The sequence below is a fragment of the Hemitrygon akajei genome, chromosome 11 (assembly GCF_048418815.1).
Source record: "Hemitrygon akajei chromosome 11, sHemAka1.3, whole genome shotgun sequence".
Taxonomy (NCBI): domain Eukaryota; kingdom Metazoa; phylum Chordata; class Chondrichthyes; order Myliobatiformes; family Dasyatidae; genus Hemitrygon; species Hemitrygon akajei.
This window is the reverse complement of record NC_133134.1, coordinates 47,981,708-48,003,829: the sequence shown is the minus strand read 5'-3', so window position 1 is coordinate 48,003,829 and position 22,122 is coordinate 47,981,708. Positions and strand designations below refer to the sequence as shown.

Here is a 22,122-nt window from a genome sequence, read left to right as displayed (position 1 = left end):
TTTGATTTGCCTTAATAGCAATCCTATGAGCAGTTCTCTCAGAAAGATTTCTTGGTCTTCCAGACCTCAACTTGACCCCCACCATTCCTGTTAACTGCCAGTTCATAATGCATTTCTTAATGCATTATGAACTGAGGAAACGGCTACCTGAAAACGCTTTGCTATCTTCTTATAGCCTTCTCCTGCTTTGTGGGCATGACTTATTTTAATTTTCAAAGTGCTAGACAGCTGCTTAGAGGAGCCCATGGCTGCTGATTGTTGGGACAAGGTTTGAGGTGTCAGGGTATTTATAAAGCTTTGAAATTTGCATCACCTGGCCTTTCCTAACAATGACTGTGAACAAGCCATTGCCCTAACAAGCTAATTAAGGTCTGAGACCTTGGTAAAAGTTATCTGAGAGCTCAAATCTCTTGGGGTGCCCAAACTTTTGCATGGTGCTCCTTTCCTTTTTTTAACTCTAAAATTGTACAAGACAAAAATAATCCACTAATCTTCTTTAAAATATTGAAAACAATGTTTCCTCTTTAACTTTATGACTTTTGGAGATCAGTTCATCTTCTACTCACTCAACTATTCACAGTAACAGAAATTTTGACCAGGGGTGCCCAAACTTTTGCATGTCACTGTATATTAAGTTTGAAGAACCATGAAGATATCATTACACTAGAAAATGATTGCACTAATTATTTCAATTTTCATCTCACTCCATTAAAAGTCACAACAGATAATCCCCAAATCTTTATTCTTTCTGATGCCTGCTAAATATTAGAAGGTTTTTAATGAAATGATTACACAGACATTTATCTAAACCTCAGTCGAGGCAAATATCAAAGAATTGCAATTATTTATTTCCTGTTTGTCTAGTTCCTCATCTATGACCTAATGATTCATTTCCTAAAACACAGACACCAGTGGTTCCCTTGTATGCCATCTAAAAATACACTGCCAGCATTCATCTTCCAAACATTTTATCTTTACTAAGCAAGGAAAAGCATGGCAAGTGCTCGGGGAATACCACCACAAACAGATTCCCTCATTATTATCAATCCTTCATTACAGCAGTGTCCAAACAAAGTACATATATGTCACCACATACAACCCTGAGATTCTTTTTCTGTGTGCATACCTTGCAAATCTATAGAACAGTAACTGCAAACAGGATCAATGGACAACAAACTGTGCAAATAAAGGTATAAATAAATGGCAATAAACAGCGAGCACTAAGTAACAAGACAAAAGAGCAATAAAGTGAGACCATAGGTTGTGGGAACACCAGAAATAGAATGGTACATATCCCCTTTTGCTCAAGAGGGATAGTAATTGTTTTTGAACCTTATGGTGGGAGTCCTGAGACACTTGTACCTTCTAGCTGATGGCAGCAGTGAGAAATGAGTATGGCCCGGGTGGTGAGGATCTTTGATGATGTATGCTGCTTTTCTACAGCAACGTTTCACGTTGATGTGCTCAATGGTTGGGAAGGTTTAACCCGTGACATACTGAGCCAAATCCACTATCTTTTCTACGATTTTCCACTCAAAGGAATTGGTGTTCCCTTTATCCGGCCATAAAGCAGCCGATCGGCACACTTTCCACTATACATCTATCGGAGCTTGCCAAGGTTTTTGATGACATGCTGAACTTCCGCAGACTGCTGAGGAAGTAGAGGCACTGACATGGTTTCTTTGCAATTATACTTATATGATGGGTCCAGGACACATCCTCTGAGATAGTGACACCCAGCAATTTAAAGTTACTGACCTCTGATTCTCCAATGATTATTGGCTCATGAACTTGATTCCCCTCTCCTGGTCTTATTGACATTGAGTGAGAGGTGGTTGTTATTAAACCAGTCAGTCAAATTTTCAATCTCCTTCCTGTATGCTGATTCATCACCACCTTTGATACAGACCATTACAGTGGTGGTATCAGCAAACTTGTATATGGTGTTGGAGCCGTACTTAGCCACACAGTCATAGGTGTAAAGCTACCAGCTAAAGACAAACACTCAGTAAATGCAAGTGGCCAGCCAGTCAAATAAGATTCATATTTGTTCAAAATATAGGATTGTATTAAAGATATATACTGTCATAGAAAATTCAAAATATAGGATTGTATTAAAGATATATTTCAAGTCATAGAAAATTCAACATGGTAAGGAAGATTCCAGTACAATTGACCAAGGCAGCATTCAACATCTTAAAATGAAGGATAGGTTAGCCCTTTAACTTATTTTTCGTGCTGGGATCACAGATTATGTCTGGCATTTCACTATTGCCACAAAAATCTGTATTTGTATTTATGCAGCACTTTTAAGATATTAAAACTGTCCAAAGACATTTGACAGGTGGATTTTTAAACAAGATTTGGCACTAAACCACACAAAGCTGTAAAAAAAACCTTGTTAGAACTTCAGATCTATTGTAGTCAGATCAGAACAATTTCACCCATCAATTCCCATTGAGAAATTTTATTTAATTCCTATATCCTTTGCCCCAAAGACCAAAGAAAAAACTCCTCAAATGCCTAACCGAGTCTTTTTCAAAACGCCCAGTTCTCCTTATACACTCTGATTTTTGATATTAATCAAATCTCCTCATAACATTTTCTGTTCCAAGCAGAACACCCAATCGAGTGCCAAAGTTAAAGCTTCCATCATTAGACCATCCTTACAAATCTTTTCTTCATTAGCTCCAGAAGTTTCCCGTTCTTCCTGAAGTATGGTAACAACTTCAGGGGAAGATTGTCAGATTGATAAAGAAAAAAGTTAAAAGATGTTCTTGAAAGCACATTGGAAAAAAGTTGAACATCCTGACCAGATCCCGTTTATCCTTAACTTAGGGGTTTCCAACCTTTTTTGTGCCATGGACCATGCAAGAGGTCTGTGAACCCCAGGTTGGAAACCCCTGTCCTAACCTATAGTGTAAAAGAGTATTCTGGATGGCATATTCATCAGAAGAAAACAGAAACAGCGTTATGGCAGATGTAGAACTATCTTTTGACAGAAAACTTTCCGAAATATTAAGCCAGGTGTGTTTTAGAAAGCTATCACCTAACTTCAGAAAGTAAAGGATTAATTAACAAAGGCAGACATATCTAAACACTGTAAGGATATTCAGCTCACCTCTCAGCATCTACAAAACCCAAATCATGTGAGGAAACACGCTGCACTTCCCTGACCAAGTCTAAATGCAGCTAAACTGAAGAATCTCAAAACCAGAGAATCACAGAATAGTAATAGTGCAAGAAGGCAATTAGTCTTGCAGATCATATTGGGGCACTACAACAGAAGTTGATTTCATTTTCCCAACCTTTACCCTTAATCTCTTTATTTCATGGGCTGATCCTGCTCTATTTTGAAAGACACGTTTGAAAGACACGTAAACGTTACATAGCAACGTTTACGTTCCATTCAATACATTTCTAATCGGTTAAGGCATAGGAAAGTCAGTGCTGATGTTAGCACAGCAAGATCCCACAAAATCCAGGGTGGCAGCAACTAGAAAATACTTGGTAATATTGAATGATCAATGAACGTTGAATATGTATGCCTTAAAAAAATGTTAAGTGGTTCAATGGATCTCAGAAGCTCAGAGAATGAAATGGAGGTCTTATAGGAAGCATGGTATAAGTATTTCCAACATAGCTTAGAATTCTTTATGCAACCAGTAGTCCCACAACTATTTAATCTACATTTCCTACTTGTTTACTATAATAATTCCATTAATCTTGCCAGATTCCTCAGCTACATCAGATCTGTCCTGTCAACATCTCCCACATGACTACTTCCTAGACTACATTTTTTTCTCAAACTCTTTTCTACTCCACCACAGCTGATGAAGCCCGAAGCATGTCAGTTCCATTTCCCTCCTCCGATCTTTCATCCTTCTTTCATTTCCTTACTAATCCACTATTCTTTCAATAAAGCTAAAAGTCCTCTAACTCTATGCCCAAACACAAGTTCAAATGAACTGAAACCTAAAGATTCTTGTACCGATTCCCTTACTGCAAATAAAAGTAAGTTTATACCCTCATCCCAATCACTTTCATTTTCCACACAATATATCCTAATCATATTCTTGAGGGTAGAATGAAACCTCTCCAAGGCACCTTGCGATTCTGGATGGCATGCAGACGAAGTGATTTGCTTAGCTCCCAATTTATAAACTATCTGTTGAAACAATCCAGACATAAAATTACTGCCTTGATCAGTTTGTATTCCCTTAGGTAATCCAAAATAAGTAAAGAATTTTATAAGGGCCTTTGTCACAGTTTTAGCTGTTACATTCCTAAGTGGTACTGCCTCTGGAAACCTAGACGAAGTACACATGATAGTCAACAAGTACTGATAACCAGTTTTTGTCTTTGGTAATGGACCAACACAATCTACAATAACTTTAGAAAACAGTTCACCAAATGCTGGAATAGGTTGTAATGGAGCTATTGGTGTAACTTGATTTGGTTTACCCACAATTTGACAAGTATGGCACGTTTTACAAAACATCGCCACATCCTTTCTTAGACCAGGCCAGTAAAAATGTTTTAAAATTTTGTCCACAGTTTTCCTTACCCCTTGATGTCCACCTAAAGGCACACTATGAGCTAAAGTCAAAATCTCATTTTGATAAACTTTAGGGACAACTACCTGGTAAACAATATTCCATTCCTCACTTGCAGGAATTGTAGGTGATCTCCACTTCCTCATTAACACTCCTTTTTCCAAGTAATATCCTACTGGCACCTTCTCAATTTCACTATCTACTAGAGCTTGTTCCCTTAATTTTATAATCTCAGGGTCTCAATTCTGCTCTGCTATCATCTCCTTCCGAGACAGAGATAAATCTTCATAGTCAGACTTACTCCAAGAATCTTGTTCAAACAACGAAGGTAAGAAAGTCTCTGACACATCCTCAAAACTCGAATCCTGAGTTGAACAGTCATGATTAACAACCTCATTCTGCACATCAATCTTTTTAGCCATAGCTCTAGTCACAACACAGGAAGAATCTGTGTTAGAACTCATCTCTGGTTCCTCTGACTCCATTGTCAAATGCACTTCCGGAAAAACTTGTCCACCTGCCAAGTCATTACCTAACAATAAAGAAATACCCTTCACAGGTAAGCTATGCTGTAATCCTACTTTAACAAATCCTGTAACTAACCCTGACTTTAAATTTACTTTATGCAAATGTACAGGCATAAAATCACTCCCAACACCTCTTATATAATTTACCTCACCAGTATCAGACTCTTCATTAAACTTCAATACACTGTCTAACATCAGTGATTGAGAAGCTCCAGTATCCCTAAGGATTTTTATTGGCACCAGAGTAGATCCTTCTTTCAAGGATACAAACCCTTCAGTTATAAAATGATCATATCCCTTTCTAACTTGGTCAAACTCTAACAAAACCTCATTTGTGTTTATCAAACCCTGTAATTTTACAGGTGCTTCAGAATGTTGCACACAATCATCTGGAACTGCTTCCTTCTCTTTCTTTTTCAATCTGAAACAGTTAGCTATTACATGGCCAGATTTCTTACAATAGTTACAAATAAGACCAAACTGTCTTTCCTTCACAGGTTTTCCTTCCTCCTTACCTTTCTCATTAACTTCTGATTGAATTTCTGATTTACCTTGAGTCTCCATGTTATTTTTCCTCTTAAAAATTCTGCCCTGAGGAAATTTATTCTTATGGATTAAAACATACTCATCAGCTAATCTAGCACAGTCCTGCAATTTATCAGTATCCCTCTCATTTAAGTAGGTCCTTACTTCAACAGGAATGCTTCTTTTAAATTCCTCCATTAAAATCAGCTCTTTCAATGTATCATAGTCCTCATTTACATTTTTAGAAGAAACCCATCTCTCAAAACACACAGCTTTATCATAGGCAAATTCCACATAAGTTTTTTCCACAGACTTCTTCAAACTTCTGAATCTTTCTCTATACGCTTCTGGGACTAATTCATATGATTTTAAAATATGCTTTTTCACAATATCATAATCAAGTGCTTGCGCAGCAGTTAAAGCTATATAAACTTGTTGTGCTTTACCTTTAATTACACTCTGTAACAACACTGACCATTTATCTTTCGGCCACTCAGAAATCTGAGCAATCATTTCAAAATGTTGGAAATATCTTTCCACTTCTGTTTCACTAAATGGTGGGACCAATTTAATTTCTTGACTAGCAACAAACGGCTTTCTAGAACCAGAAGACTGATTCCCAGACCTTAATTCCGTCATTGCATATTCAAATTCCCTTTTTTTCTGATCAGCTTCTAACCTACAACGCTCCAATTCTGCTTTACTTTATTCCAACTTCATTTGTTCGATTTGCAACTGCATCTCTATATTACTTATTGGAAACGACTCTAAAATCGATTCATCAAAATCACCCGAATCCACGAAGTGTGACGCGATTTTTCTCTGTATTAGAGCTTTTGATGTAGTCTTCAAAATACCTTTAAGTTGCAATCTACTAGCTATCTCAGACACCTCAGTTTTTTTCGCCTTCGCTAACAACTCCACGCCTGCGAAGCTAGAAACTCATCAATATTCATTGTTGCCGAATACCACACACAAGCCAATCAAACAAACGAATCGAGTATTCCCCGTCTCCAAAACACTGATTCAAAATTTAACAAGCATTTAAACTCAAATGATCCAATCCGGACGCAGCCCCCATATTTATGTTACAGATTCAAGCAACAATAAATATATGAGTTAGGCAGGGGTTTTTATAACAAATAACATGTTTATTAAACACTGAAAACAAACCCCCCAAAAGTAAACAAATCACTAACGTAACCGGAAATCAGCTGCTGTGCGGCAGCTTAAACAGTTCTTAAAGCAATGAAGCTTAAACAGTTCTTAAAGCGATGTTGCAGAAAAAACAGTTCTTCAAAGTAGTATTGCCAAAAGTTCAAAATGCTCACAGTCCATTTAAGGGAGAGACTTTTTAAGACGATTTAAATTCTCTTTCACGTCGTGTTGTTTCGGTTCCCAAATCGAACTTTTCCCACGAAGAATTTACGAAACGAAACGGCTTAAAGGCACTGACCTTTCCTTTACAACACTGTTCCCAATCCTTTCTGATATTTCACAGGGATTAACACGAGAACAGTCAACGAATTCCTTCCGAATAAGGATCAAACAAGGTCAAACCTGTTTCACTGTCGAAATTGATTCTCCTCGATCTTTTATCTCCCGAACTCTGATCTTCACTCTCCACTGAATCTCAACTAGCAGTGTTATAAAGAAACTGCTGGCAATGACCTTTTAAACTTTAGGCATTAGATAAAACTTCATCTTTCAACTAAACTGCGTCATAACATTAAATCATGCAGTGGCATGAAGTCAACATGGCAAATCCAGCCACGAACTGCCCCTCCTCACAGGGAGGGGTCCTCCTTTTATACCCTGTAAAAAAAAACTGCCACATGACCTCTACTGGTGGGAAAATGACGTCACTCCACCATCACAAGACCACTACCTCAAGTCCAGTATAGCTTCAACCCCAGTCACGTGTCACGTGTACGTAACAGTAGAAATGCTTACATTCATTCTGAACTTGCCATCCTTCTCCCACTCTTGACCTGTGCCAATGCTGCTCCAATGAAGCCCTGACTAAGTTCATGGTCTAACACCCCTTCTGCCAACTGAGTGCACTACAACCCCTTGTTCTTAACAAGAATTATACAACTTTACACAACAAATTTGACTCAAATTAGTCAAGTCTTGATGAAAAGTCAATATCATGCAACATTACTCATGTTTCACTGTGCACAAATATTACTAGAGGTGTTGAATTATTCCAGTGTACACCATCTTCATTTCAGAAGTTCAGCATTTGCACTGATTTACCTCGTTCGTATCTCACAGTTCCAGTATCTTTTTCTCCCCTCTCCTCAGATGTTCATTAGTGTCCCCTTATTTAAATCTCCTCCGTACAACTTATTAATCGCAGGGGATCTTTCAGTACCCTCCAGTAGCCAGCTGTCACTCTCTCCTCACTCGCATCCTTCCTGACTTTCCCTCTGTTCTCCACACCCACACCCTCCACCCCACCCATAGCTTCCCTGCAACTTAATTTATCTCTTACTTCTCAGTTCTAATGTTTCTCTGAACACTGAGACAGAATGACCTGCTGAGTATTTCCAAAATGTATTTACTTTCTTGCTTTTCCATAGATGATGGAGTAAAACTTTACAAGCATAAAGCAGAAATAAAAGAGTGGTGCCTGGCGAGAAGCAGCATTTCAAACAAAAACTTAAGTGCAAACAATTCCTGATTCCCTCTCTCACCTCATCTCCCTACCTGCGCATCATCTCCTTTAGTGCCCCTCCTCTTTCCCTTTCTCCCATGGTTCTCTGCCCTCTCCTATCAGATTTCCCTTCTCCAGCCCTTCATCTCTTTCACCAATCAACTTTCCAGCTCTTTACTTCACCCCCTCCCTTCTCCCAGTTTCACCTACCACTTTGTCCTTCTTCCTCCCCTCCCCCAACTTCTCCTCTTTCTTTCCAGACCAATGAAGGGTCTTGGCACCAAACATCAACTGCTTACTCTTTTCCATAGATGCTGCCTGGCCTGCTGAGTTCTTCCAGCATTTTGTGTGTATAGCGCAAACCTTACTTTTGTTCTTGAGTTCTGAACAAAACCAAATGATGGTTTCTTTGATTCCTTTTCTCACTGACTACTAGTTCTTAGTGATGATTCCACACCCAGACACAATTCATCATCACTAAATGTTTGTATATTGCATTATAATTTGTTGCTTTCTTTACAGAATCAAACAAATCAGATTTAAGTGCAACTCTAAGAAAGGTCTGCAAGTCCCATTACTGCATAAATACTCAATTAAACAATATGAAATCTGAATCCCATTAACATCATTTTGTAGAGAATGCACAAATCTAGAATGCAGATATCCTGCAAATAGACAGCAATATTGATTCTTCTATTCATCTGCACAAAAATGATACTCTTCCATTTATTTACCATTACTCAAAACAGGCCGGCCTAAAGCAATGTAGAGATATTGAAATGGCTCTTCTGTGCAGCTGCTGTTCCAGAGTAAATACAATTTGCACACAGCAAGAAGCATAAATGTGAAATGCAACAATTTCTATATAGCCTTTGAAAAATGTATGGAATCTTTTACATTGCAGGCCTCTGTTTAACATTTTTCTAAATTACTATTTTTTCAACTTAATAACCCATTATCCATTTCTTCTACTGGTTTTTGCAACATGCAAATCATGCCTTGGATTATTCCTGTAAATCATTCTTTTCTTTTGGGAGTATATCATCAGCTTGACGGAGTACTCCCAACCAAGAAAGCCAACTAGATACAAAGGGAGAATACCACTGAACTTCAATTGGACATGATTATTCAATGTGTCAAATAAACTTCAGAAATGAGAATGCTCACCTTTAGCACCGGGACTCACAAAAGGAGAACAGTAAATTAATTAAGCAAATTAGGCTCGCTTTTTAAAGATCAAATGCAATGCCCACTACTGACTTTTTACCTCATCACTTTGTTGCTGAAAGTCAACACCATTCCGCCGGCACCGCTTCTCTGACTGAAACAACTGATAGCACAGCTGTTAACAAAGGAACAAAAATGATGCCCAAGACATTGGAATCAGAGTACTTCAGGAGGAAAGAATAATGGATAGGGGATGAAATGATGGTTGCAGGAGTTGATAAGGTTATCAAACAGAGGAAAGGATGCACCAGAGCAATACTATGTCTCTTTGTAATACAGTAGTCACACAAGATTTGACAAATAACAAGATGTCAAAGTTTTTCAGCAACTGGAGCCAATTAGAATATTCAATTCTGAAGGACTCAGCTATATATTAATACTTCAATGGGCCGAAGCAGATAGTATGTTAGATTTGGAAAGTAACTTTTTAGTGATTGATGAAAACAAACTTTCAGGAATATGGGGAAGTGAAGAATAGATTGACTGGATTAATTTCTAGAGACCTCATACTGTCTTAATGGTTTCCTCCTCTACTATGGTGATTTTTATAAAGATCAACATCAAATGTTCATAAATTCAGTTATTTTGCTTTAATTTTGCCTTGCTTAATCAAAATATAATCTCTTGCAGCAATCTTCATAACATGTTTACAGGAGTGATACACTATGGGTGAATATACAGTAATTCCTTCATACGTTACTATAAAATGATTTATACAAAATGCTTAATTATTAACTTTAAAATTAATACCACTTACCCCTTTAAAAATTAAACATCTATTAATCATCCTTCCAATACTGAGATTAAAAACTTAATATTTTCTGTATTTATTTCAAATTTCCAGCATCTACAATTTTGATTTTCACTTGCCAAAAAAGTGTACCTGAAACACAACTGCCTCCTAAAATATCAATGAATTCATTTAAAAATTACAAAATATCATTTGCTTTCAAACTCAACTTGTCAATAGTCCAGCAGATTATTTGACTTGAATAATTGATTAACTGTCCTTTTTTAAAAAAAAGTTGGAGAATTATATAAATCACATTGTTTGAAATAGACCTGTTTAAATATACTGAAAAGGAAATGTCACAGGAATATTATTGCCAGATACACCGGATTCAAGACCACTGTAGCAAAGCAGTTCCCGACAAAGAACAGAATAGAGTTGGATGACAATCCAATCGCGAACAGTGCTCAGCGTGGCAACTGACAATTTACACGTAGATGTCATGTAAGCCAGGTTACGTTAAATACATCTATTGTCTGTTCGGGATAGAATCCCATCTGAAACCTGGTATCCTCTCCCAGGTATGGGGAGGATTGTAACCCAGGGCCGAACTCAGCCCAGGTCGATTCACTCTCTCTTACCCGACTTCGGCGGGTATCTGTAAGCCGAGTTGGCCTGGATATCGATATCTTCAACCCCTGCGATCCTCCTACTCAACATCGAACCCATCTTGCTCCCGCGGCTGAAGAATGCGATGCCAGCAGGCAGCTTGCGAGGGCCTGGAAGCCTGGCGGTACAGCGAATGGTTCCGATCACAGCTCCCAGTCCCAGTCCGTCGCCAACCCAACCGTGATCTTCGGGCAGTAAAGCCACTGACCCAACACCAAAGGCAATAGAAGGTCCAGCGGTTAATCACCGGGTGCCCTTAACCTAATGCATATTTCATGAAGAGGGAGGAAAACAGCAACAATTGACCATTTTCCGTTCGGTCATAAAAAACTGTCGCAAACTTTTCCTCCCGGATGTTGTGGCGGACGCACGTATGCATTGTGGGAGGTGTAGTTTAAGGTCTCAGTTTGTTGACCGACACATAATACTGAAAGAACTCGTTTGTTATTTTGATTTGTACGATTACTACTATATTTCCCTGCATGCACCACTGCCGCTAGTGTTGTGGAGGGGATGAACCGATGTGTTTTTGTTTCGACTTCAGGGAATGTTCTGTTTATCTATAAAGCTTTTATAGGCAGTAGATTTACTTTAAGCTGCGAGTCCTCGTTGACTTCTTTAATGCAATCCTGTAACTTCCTCATCAATTGTTAGTGAGCTTGAACAATTGGCTTGTTGCTAGGTAAATCACATGATCATGGAATTAAAATACTTTCAGCAAGGCGACAATAGTAAAAGAGAGAGAAAAAGTGAATTAATTAGATTGATGTTCTTAGTTGATCCGCAGACGTTGTTTGACTTGCTGGAGGTTTTCGGACATCTTTTCAATATATATGCAGATTTTGCTTATTTGATGGTGGAACTTTTGAACTATTTGCGCGAAAAAGCATTTCAGGATGTATATTGTATACATTTCTCTAACATTAAACTTGACCTTTGAACTATTTTCCTGTCAGCTGCTGATAGGAAAACATGGCTGAGTTATTAACGGTGGTTATAAAATATTCTTTCAAAGTTTTATCCATAAAGGTTTAGTCCAAAACATTTTGGCCTGGTAATACTATGTATTGAGTGAACAGAAAACTGTCTTCACTTATTTTCTGTTGATGATCTCACACGCCTTCCTTTTTTGTTTCATACTCATCTGATCAGTCTCCCTGACTTCACTGCTCCCCTAAACTTTATATCCAAGTCTCATGCATACATTCTAACTGTTACCAGACCAGTTTAATTAACCAGCCATATGTTCCCTGATCTATTAGTTCCCTAATTTAACAATGCCTTGATTTAAAATTCTTGTGTATGAAGTCATGACTCCTGATCATGGTATAATTCTTAATCATCTCCAAGATATTAATGCTCCTCCAGTTTTGGTCTTTTAAGTCTTCTCCCCAGAATGGGTTGCACCTTCCATGATCAAGAAACTATTCCTATTGTGGCTCAGAGCCAATCTTTAATTGATCACGTCTTCAGTGAAATGGATATGGTAATGCAATTAGGTGTGGATAAATTAAAGTTTTGTTCCTAGAGGTAATAATTTATGTTGGATATTCTAAAAGTATTTATTTTCTAAATATGGTGTTTCACCTATGTGTCACTTTTTGTTTGTTTTGCCTTAATCAGATTTTACTTTCCTGTAGTTGCTATCCTTTTTTTTACCTAATATGACATCAAATTCCACTCTAATTTACAACCATTAATGCACGTGGATTGTTAATCTCATAAAAGATGCATCTTACAAAAGACAAAGTATTACTGGAATAATTTAGACCAAGATATATGGAGAGGTCCAGGTTGTTTTTTGTGACCATTTGTGAGCAGTGCTGTCCTTAGCAAACATGAAAGCATAGGCTAGTAAGCTGTGAGCATGCAATGTTGGTGCCAGAAGCATGGAAACAATTGCAGGTGGCTCCCAGCATATCTGTGACACAATGGATGCATTTCACTGTATATTCCGATGTAGATGTGACAAATAAAGCTGATCTTTAATAAAACTAATAGTTCAATATGATGCACTTATTTCCTGTGAAGACAAGGATAGAATTTTGCCTGGACCAATGAAATACTGACCATGATACTGGAATAGAAAAGGAATAGACTGACAGTAAATATTGTAAGGGATTCAATAATTATAGCAATTCAACAATTTTTTAAAAAAGCATAACTTATTAGTAATATCAAAAATGAGACATGACTGCTTATCTACCTGAGTGAATAATCTATTTGCTAACATATGTTGCATTAAAATAATCTGAGACCTTAAGTGTGGATACCTTAGAATCATTCATCTGATCAAAAAGAGCCAACATATACTTTTTGAAAAATTTGACTTAATTATTTGAAGATGACTAAATTCGTGGACTGAGAAATGTAATGTAAGTTACTTATACGGACATCCAGAAAACATTTGATAATTTCTGTAATAAGAGATTTTGAGTTAAAGTTGAAGCTCATGAAACTGAAAGCCAATTATGGACCTGTTTTGGAAATCAACTGAAAGACTGAATAAAGTATGCTAGATTGTATTCAAATATTCAGATTGGTAGCATATGGCTCATGATGGGGCCAGTGACCAAAGCAACTAACAGCGATGTCCTGCAAACAGTTCATGAAACTACTTCTTCTTCTTTTAAACATACTTATACTGAATCTGTGTGCGACTGGAACCTGTAATTTATATTTTGATAATGTATGCTTGGGCTGACTGAGCAATCTGGCCCTTGGTGTCACCAAGAGAATTTGGCATGTTTGAGAACGGATTATGCTGCGTAATGACAGAGAACAACCCATGTTTGGCTCTTTTACTCACCGATTAAACAGCCGAGCAAGAGTGAAATCAAAGAGAATGATTGATTGAAGGTGAGCTGGTGTTCAGTGTTATCTGGCTGCCTTTGACCAGACCGATCTCCCTCTCCCTCTCACTTGCATCTGCCGGAGGAAGGTGCAGGAGTCTTGGGCAAGTTTGATCGGCACAGTCTGTGGATTGACTAGTTATTAGAAGACTCTTAGTTCATGTTACATGTGTTTCTGGTTTCTGCTTCCACCTATTTTTATTGCTATTTTGCACGATTTTCATTGTGGCATTTCAATGCAGCCTACAGTCAATGAGCAACACAGCGCTAAATTGAACATTCATGGACTGTTTCAAGGTTTCCGCAGCTTGACGTTTAATATTCTGTGTGTTATTTGCTCGCCTTTTGCCGTTTCTGCAGTTTGGGGTTTTTTGGTGCGCTGGGTGATGTTTTCTTTGAACAAGTTCCATAGTGTTTCTTTGTTTCGTAGCTGCCTGCAGAAAGACGAATCTTTGGGTTGTATACCGCATACCTACTTTGATAATAAATGTACTTTTGAACTTTGACCTATTCAGTGCATTAGATTGTGGAATAGAAATCAACCTATCCAAATTTTCTGATGATTGCATAGATAAGCAGTATCAGAAGCAGTGTAGATGCAAGTCTTTATGACTATGATTGAAGTCGCCAGAGAGACACTGAAGCTGGTGATATAGAAGTGTTTATTCAGCACAACATGCAAGCATCATTCCGGAGTTACTCTTGGTAGAGGCTCACTCAAAGTACATCACATTTTTTTACCCTTAAGATCAATGGTAACAGTAGGTGACTCAATACAGTTTCAATAGTTACAACTATCATAGGTGAGGTTGAGTTATGATGGTGCTCAATAGCGACTCCTTCAAGTTCATCTATGAGGTTCTGCTGAAGACCCTGAACTGGAGTTACACTCAGTTCTTTGCAGTGGTGGGACCAGCTCCTGGGGGTTCATGACCGGCCTAGAAGATGAGTGCGCCTTTGGGGTTCTGAGGTTTTGCCGCCTTGAGGACAGGCTATTTCTAAGTTGGTGCCGCTGACTGAAGCATTGCAGGAGGGAACGGAACATTGGAAACAGCGAATCAGTTGTTGGAGGCTCTGTATTTGGTGAATCGTGCTCTCTCTCCCCCTTGTTGGTGGGGGAGAATTTGCTGCCAAATCTCCAGTAGGAGGACACGGGGAAAAAAGCAGTGCTACAGACATTTAACACCATAAATCAGTGAGTTGTCTTGTTATGTTTCTCAGCTCACTGTGAAAGAGGACACCTCTTTTTCCCTTTATCAGGGAGAGAGAGTACCTGTGTTATGTCAAATTGTCAGATGAACGATTAGTTTTTGTTGTAATGCAGATCACGGTCTTTATTGGGGGCTTTGCCTTTGCTTGCTTGGTGGGTGGAGGGTGCTGATGCTTTTTTGTGGAAGTGAGTGAGGGTGAGGGAGGGTTGTTGCTTTGCTGCTGAATGTGCATTGGAGGGGGCTTTGGGATTCTAACATTTTAGCAGTCACTTATTCTTTGGAGCCCTCTCGTTTTTTTTTGGTTGTCTGGGAAGAACAAGAATTTCAGGGTGTGTATTGCATTCATTTATTTGATATTAAATGGAACTATTAAACTACAATGACATTGTTTACTTCAATGATTGACAATGCTTCCTTTGAATTGAATATCTACAGTGGGAGAAACGTCTGAATGTTCAAATATCCTGGCTGGAACACTTCCCTAAATTTACACAATAGTGTAGATTCCTCAAACCCCAAATTGATCCAGGGCAATTTACACAACCCCACCGTCTTAATGTATTGCTGATGCATATGCAGTTCCTTAGCATGTGGAGCAACCTGTGCTTGTAACTTCAATTTACTTCTTACAATGTACAAAAAAAAAATCCAAATCACAAACTTCCTGAATTTATTTACATTTACAATAAGAATGGAAACCTGATTCTGGTTTGAATTAATATCTGCTATATGCACATGTAATAAATTACAAAATTATAGTAGGGCATTAGCATATCAAACTTGCCACAGAGGGAGTTTAAATGGAGCAAATCATAAGTCAATCACACTGTCAAAATCAAAGTTTGTTACTTATTGAGATGCAGTGCAGAATAGGTCTTTACAGCCCTTCGAGTTGCACCACCCAGTAATCCCTGATTTAACCCGAGCAGGGCAATTTACAATGACCAATTAACTTACCAATTAGTATGTCTTTGGACTGTTGGAGGAAACCAGAGCACATGGGCAAAACCCACAAGGTCATGGGGAGAACGTCCTTACAGGTGGGGGTGGGAATTGAACCTGGGTCACCTGTACTGTAAAGCCTTGTGCTGACCACTATGCTACCATGCCACCCCATCTAGAGAGGACACAGATTTACCAGGATACTGCCCGGACTAGAAGGCATGTCTTATGAATATAGTTTGAGTGAGCGAAGGCTTTTCTCTTTGAAATGAAGGAGGATGAGAGGTGACTCAATAGAGGTGTATGAGATGATGAGCCATAGATCGAGTGCATTTCCCCAGGGTGGAAATGGCTAATATGAGGGGGCATAGCTTGATGGTAATTGGAGAAAAATACAGGGGTGATGTCAGGGGTAAGTTCTTTACTCAGTAAGTGGTGGGTGTGTGGAAACTTTGTTAGGTATGGTGTTAAAGGCAGACACATTAGGGTCATCTAAGAAATTCTTAGGCACATATGTGATAGAAAAATAGAGCGCTATGTAGGAGGGAAAGGTTAGATTGATCTGAGAGTAGGTTAAAAGATTGGTACAACATCCTGGGCCAGAAAGGGCCTGTACTGTTCTGTGTTCCGTGAATATTATAATAAGTTTTTGTTTGATAACATTCCTCAGCTGTCAGTCATGGCTGGGCCCAGATTCCTTTTTGCTGAAACACTGATATGGGTGAAGAAGACATCATCACTTGGCACTTATCACTGATTCCAGTCCCTGACCCACTTTAAAGTTGAACTCTTTGTGTACCAGTTAACGTTTCTGACCCCAGTAATGGATAAAAATTACTTAAGTCATTTCCAGCATCATCACCATCTGATGTGATCTTCATCAGATGAGAAACGAAAGCAGAAGCAGGCCATTCAGACCATCAAGCCTACTTTCCCATTCATAAGAACTAAAGAGTAGAATTAGGCCATTTGGCCCATCGAGTCTACATCATCATTTCATCATGGCTGACCCATTTTCCCTATCAGCTCCAATCTCCTGCCTTCTCCCCGTATCTCTTCATGCCCTGACTAATCAAGAATCTACCAAACTCTGCCTTAATCATATTAGCCAATGAATAGGCTTACAAAGCTAAACTAGAAACATTGGGAACCCAAAGAGATTCAATGTTCAAATACATAGACCATTAAAACCTCAGTTGGCAATACTTGAAATATTTTTTAAAAATTCTTTAAAGTTGCTCTTTTTATTTGGAAGGTGAATTCAAAGGGGTAGAATTTATGCATCAGCCTTACAGAGCTGTAGTGAGATTGCTTTCAGCAGACCTTGGTAACATAGCTGATGAAGGAAATAGTCACCTTGAAGGAAATGCACATAGATGTAACAGAACGATGCCAACAAGTGTTAAATTATGAGCACATATTTCACAAGTTGGACTTGTGTTCTCCAGGTGTTTATATGTAAAGCAGTAATTTGATCAAAATTTTCAAAACGCTAATGATAAATGATAAGGTAGGTGGTGAGAAGCTTTTGAGAAATCTATACTTTTCTGGTTTGGGAGTCTTGGACTAGACAAGATGGCCTAAAAATTATTTCAGGGCTCTACACAAAGGATGTTGAGTTTTAGATCTCTCTTGCACAAAATTCAATTGATGTGATTGTTAATTGTGATTGATGGACTTTCAGAGTTGAGGCACATCGAGTCAATTACAAGAATAGGCTCGAGGGACAAAATGGCTGACTTATTCTTCTGCGCTCGTAATCTTAAACTGACTGGTTAACAAGATAAAAAGTTGTTTTATCTGCTTGTTCTGGTTCCATACGTTGTGATGTTGCCAACTCACACTTTCACAAACACATTACTCAAAAAATATTTAAAACAAGCATATGTGAGGGCTAGTCAAGTAGATATCCCCTCCTCCCACCATTTTATTCTGGTGTCTTCTCGTTAATTCTCAGTCCTGTAGAAGGGTCTTGGCCTGAAACATCAACTGTTTATTTATTTCCATAGCTGTCACCTGACCTGCTGAGTTCCTCCAGCATTTTGTGTGTGTACTGCAATTGTACATTTATTGTTTTCCAAGTTATTTCCAAGAAAATCATGTGACTACTCCTCATAGTATATGTAGCCTGTGTTTTTTTTCTCCATTTTGGATTTGCAACACACAAACTGCAGACAGTTTCCTCCAGTGGCTTGGATTAGAATTAAATGAAACAATTTTAGGCCAGTGTTTGGTCAAGTTCCTGCATCTTCAATGCACATTGTTATGACCTCAGCCCCCTCCTTTGGGAGAATCGCAAGAGAGAGAGAGCCTTACGGTCTGGGATGTGGATTGGCCGCTCAGCAAGACAAAGCCTTGGACACAGCCATTGTCTTGGGAGGCACCTTTTGTGGAATCAGGACGTGGGCTACGTGCAGACCTTCAGGGCCATGTGAGATAGGGAATGGGGGAAAGATCGCCTCACCCCCCCCCCCCCCCCCGATTGACATCTACAACCCTGCCAGTCCAGATAAAAAGCTGGGCTGCCGAGGCGGGGCCTCAGACGCACCAAGGAGACACACGAAGAAGACTCAGTAGGGCTTCCCGTAGGAGCGGGACGCCATTCTGAAGGAAACCACGTGCGTTAGACTCCGGATCGGGAGTCTGTGGATGGAATCACGGACAATCGCTTTTAACTAACAACCGGGAAGCCTGCTCTTCTGATTCCACGGCGTTGCTCTGTAGGGACCCGGGCAGGTGAAGCTGTTTAATGACATCTCTCTCTCTCTCTCTTTTTCTAACAAAAGTGCACCAACGCGACACCACAACCGACGGCGGCTGGTGGAACTGCAGTGACCGCAAAAAGACTTTTAAATATCCAGTAAACAATATATATCTACATTACCCCTAGACAACTGTAGAGCTTATTTCTGATTGATTATTACTATACCTGTGCTTTAGATTGAGTTGTGACGACGTATATGATCTGAATGTTTTGTATTAACCATACGTTTGTGCCCCTTTATAAATAAAAACGTTTGAAAATAGTAGCATCAGGCTTCGGTGGCTCCATCTATCTTTGCTGGAAAACTACCCGGTTACTGGGGAACGTAACAACATACCTTCCTAACTGAGAGATGAAGTGGTAGGATCCAGTTGTCACATTTCAGATAGGCATCAACAACATGGGTATGACTAGGAAAAAAAATCTGGTCTGGGATTATGAGAACCTCAGGGCAATATTGAAAAGCAGAGAGGCAGGGGGATGGTTTCTGAACCACATGCAATTGGTAAGGGTTAAATAAAATCTGAGACTAAATGAGTGCCTCAAAGCACGGTGTTTTAGATATGGAAAGACTGGCATTAGTACTGGGGAAGAAGGGAGCTGTTGTGTGGGATGAGCTATACCTGAACATGGTTGGAGGTAAAGCTATAAAGAAGTGGACAAGGCACCAAGTACAGGACGTTCCACACTATGCAAAATATAAATGATGAATAAAAATTAAACATTACATACTTAAAACCCCAGAGTATGTATTCTGCAATCTGCCACTTCTGTGTGTCTGAACTCATAATCCCTGCTGTATTCCTTGGCATTTAAAACTGTTACTCCAAGGTTACAGACTTATTCTTAAAACACATAAACACACTCGCAAATGCAAATGCTACTGAACAGTTCTCTGAATGAGTGCACATGTACTCCACTGGCATCCCAAACGGTCAGTAACCTGGTGGCCCTGTCTCACAAAATTAACACAAAAATATCTAGTCTCTTACATAAGTGCACGGACACCACGCTACTGTTATATTGAAGAGTTCAGCTCTCCGCCATGTTTGTGATACTTCATGATCCTGTGGTCACTGACCTGAGTGTGAGTGTTAATTTAAAAAATATTCACCCACTTAGACTGCTGAGATCACTGGCCAAACGATGTGTCATAAACTTATACCGGACAAACTCCCAAATGAACAAAGTCACAGGATGGACACTGAGGCTAGTGGAGGGGGAAGTGTTTTATTCAACTAAGATGAGAAACAGGCATCATTTTGAGAAACTCTTGGAGGGGAGACCTCCCAACCCAATATCACATGACATTTTTTAATGCTAAAGTTCAAAGGTAATAGCAGAACAATTCCGTCATTCCAATGTATCTACAGTGCTTCCTTTGAATTACGTATGGTTTTCACACACCTCCGTCTTTGCACCCACACTCCACACACCCAAAATGAATGTTAATCAGCATTGTCTGTCTTGAAGCATAGAGGTATAGAAACATAGAAAACCTATAGCACAATACAGGCCCTTCAGCCCACAAAGTTGCGCCAAACTTATCCCTACCTTAGAAATTACTCGGGTTACCCATTGCCCTCTATTTTTCTAAGCTCTATGTACCTATCCAAAAGTCTCTTAAAAGACATAATCATATCTGTCTCCACCACTGTTGCCGGCAGCCTATTCCATGCACTCACCACTCTCTGTGCAAAAAACTTACCCCTGACATCTCCTCTGTACCTGCTCCCAAGCACCTTAAACCTGTGCTCTCTAGTGGCAGCCATTTCAGCTGGGAAAAAGCCTCTGACTATCCATACAATCAATGCCTCTCATCATCTTATACACCTCTATCAGGTTTTGCAATCAACTCCAGTCCACAGCTCCAGGAAAAATATTGTTCAGGACTGAATTTTAAATTCAATCTACAATTCATGTTCATGCCTAAAGATTGGTTGCTGGCGAAATTAATATTTGCTATACACCCTTACTCTAGAATATGTCCTAACAACCAGACAGGACCCTGCAAACACACTTAGATAACAGATGGGCTCAAACCTGCAAAAATCCCAATTGTGAGGGATAAAATATCAAAGAATCTCATTGGGCCAAAACCACTGGCACCTGATGATCTGTGCCAAGGATGGTAAAGGAGGTAACTGCAATGATAGTGGACCCATTGATTGAAAGCTTTCAAAATTTGCTATATTTAGGAAGAGTACCATTCTCTGCCATTCAGCAGATCTACACAGAACACAGCCACTGGAAAGTTCTATTCATTATCAAGGCCCTCCATAATCCAGGCTATGCTCTCTTCTCACTGCTGCCATCAGGAAGGAGTTACAGGAACCTTAGGTTGCACACCGCCAGGTTCAGGAACAGTTATTACCCTTCAACCATCAAGTTCCTGAACCAGTGTGAATAACTTCAACTCTGAACTGATTCTACAATTGACGGACTCACTTTCAAGGACTTTATTTCCTATGTTCTCAGTATTATTTATTTACTTATTATTATTATTTATTTTGTATCTGTACAGTTTGTCTTCTTTTGCATGTTGCTTTTATCAGTCTATTCTATTGTATTTCTTTTTTCTACTGTGAATATCTACTAGAAGGTGAATCTCAGGGCAGTATATGGCAACATATACTGTATGTACTTTGACAATAAAATTTACTTTGAATTTTGGGAAGTCTGGAAAAGAGCCAATGTGCATTTCTTGTTTAAAAAGAAGACAGGAAATTATAGGCCAGTTAGTTTAACATCTGCTGTTGGAAAGATGATAGAATCAATAATCACAGAGGGGAAAAAACATAATTATTTTGAAACAACACGAAATGCTGGAGGAACACAGCACGTGATGAAAGATCTCAGCCCAAAACATCAACAGTTTATTCTCCTCATTGGTGCTGCCTGACCTGTTGAGTTCCTTCATCATTTTCTGTGTTGCTCTAGATTTCCAGCATCGGCAGAATCTAGTGTTTATAGTTATCTTGGAAAGATGAATATAATAAAACCCTGTTAACATGGTTTTACGAATTGTAAATCATGTTTGACAAAGCTGTTTGAATTTTTTGAGTACATGCCAAAAAGAGTTGATAGAGAGGAACTTGCAGAGTTAGACTATTTAGATTTCCAAACAACATTTGTCAAAGTGCTTCACAAGAGGCTGGTGCTTAAATTAATATCTACGGAAATGGAGGAAGTGTGTTAGCATGCATGGAAAACTAGTTGTCACATCAAAGATATTAAGAGAAATTAAAAGATGAATATTAACTAAATGAGGTCCAAGACATAACTCTTTAGGGGGCTTGACTAACTAGAGAAAAAAATCAGTAATTCTCTGCTACCAAGGTTCAGATCATTAGACAGATTTTACATAAAAATGAAAAAAGTGAAGGTTAATGGGATCAGGCACAGGAGTTGATGCTAGCATAGACCAGCCTATGATCATGACTGGTAGGAGAGGTTTGAG

At 39.0% G+C, this 22,122-nt stretch overlaps 1 protein-coding gene across 7 annotated transcripts in view; it reads right to left on the bottom strand.

Moving 5' to 3' along the window:
* Positions 1–11,258, bottom strand: part of LOC140735579 (E3 ubiquitin-protein ligase MGRN1-like) — a 151,342-nt gene extending 140,084 nt beyond the window's left edge. For 6 of the 7 annotated variants that reach the window (XM_073060787.1, XM_073060783.1, XM_073060789.1 and 3 more), the window contains exon 1: positions 10,866–11,257. In XM_073060787.1, the coding sequence (XP_072916888.1) occupies positions 10,866–10,953 (88 nt within the window). In that variant the 5' untranslated portion in view covers positions 10,954–11,257. Of the gene's footprint in view, positions 1–10,865 lie in introns of all 7 variants that reach the window. The other variant, XM_073060785.1, reaches the window with a different exon arrangement.
* Positions 11,259–22,122: the final 10,864 nt, after the last annotated feature.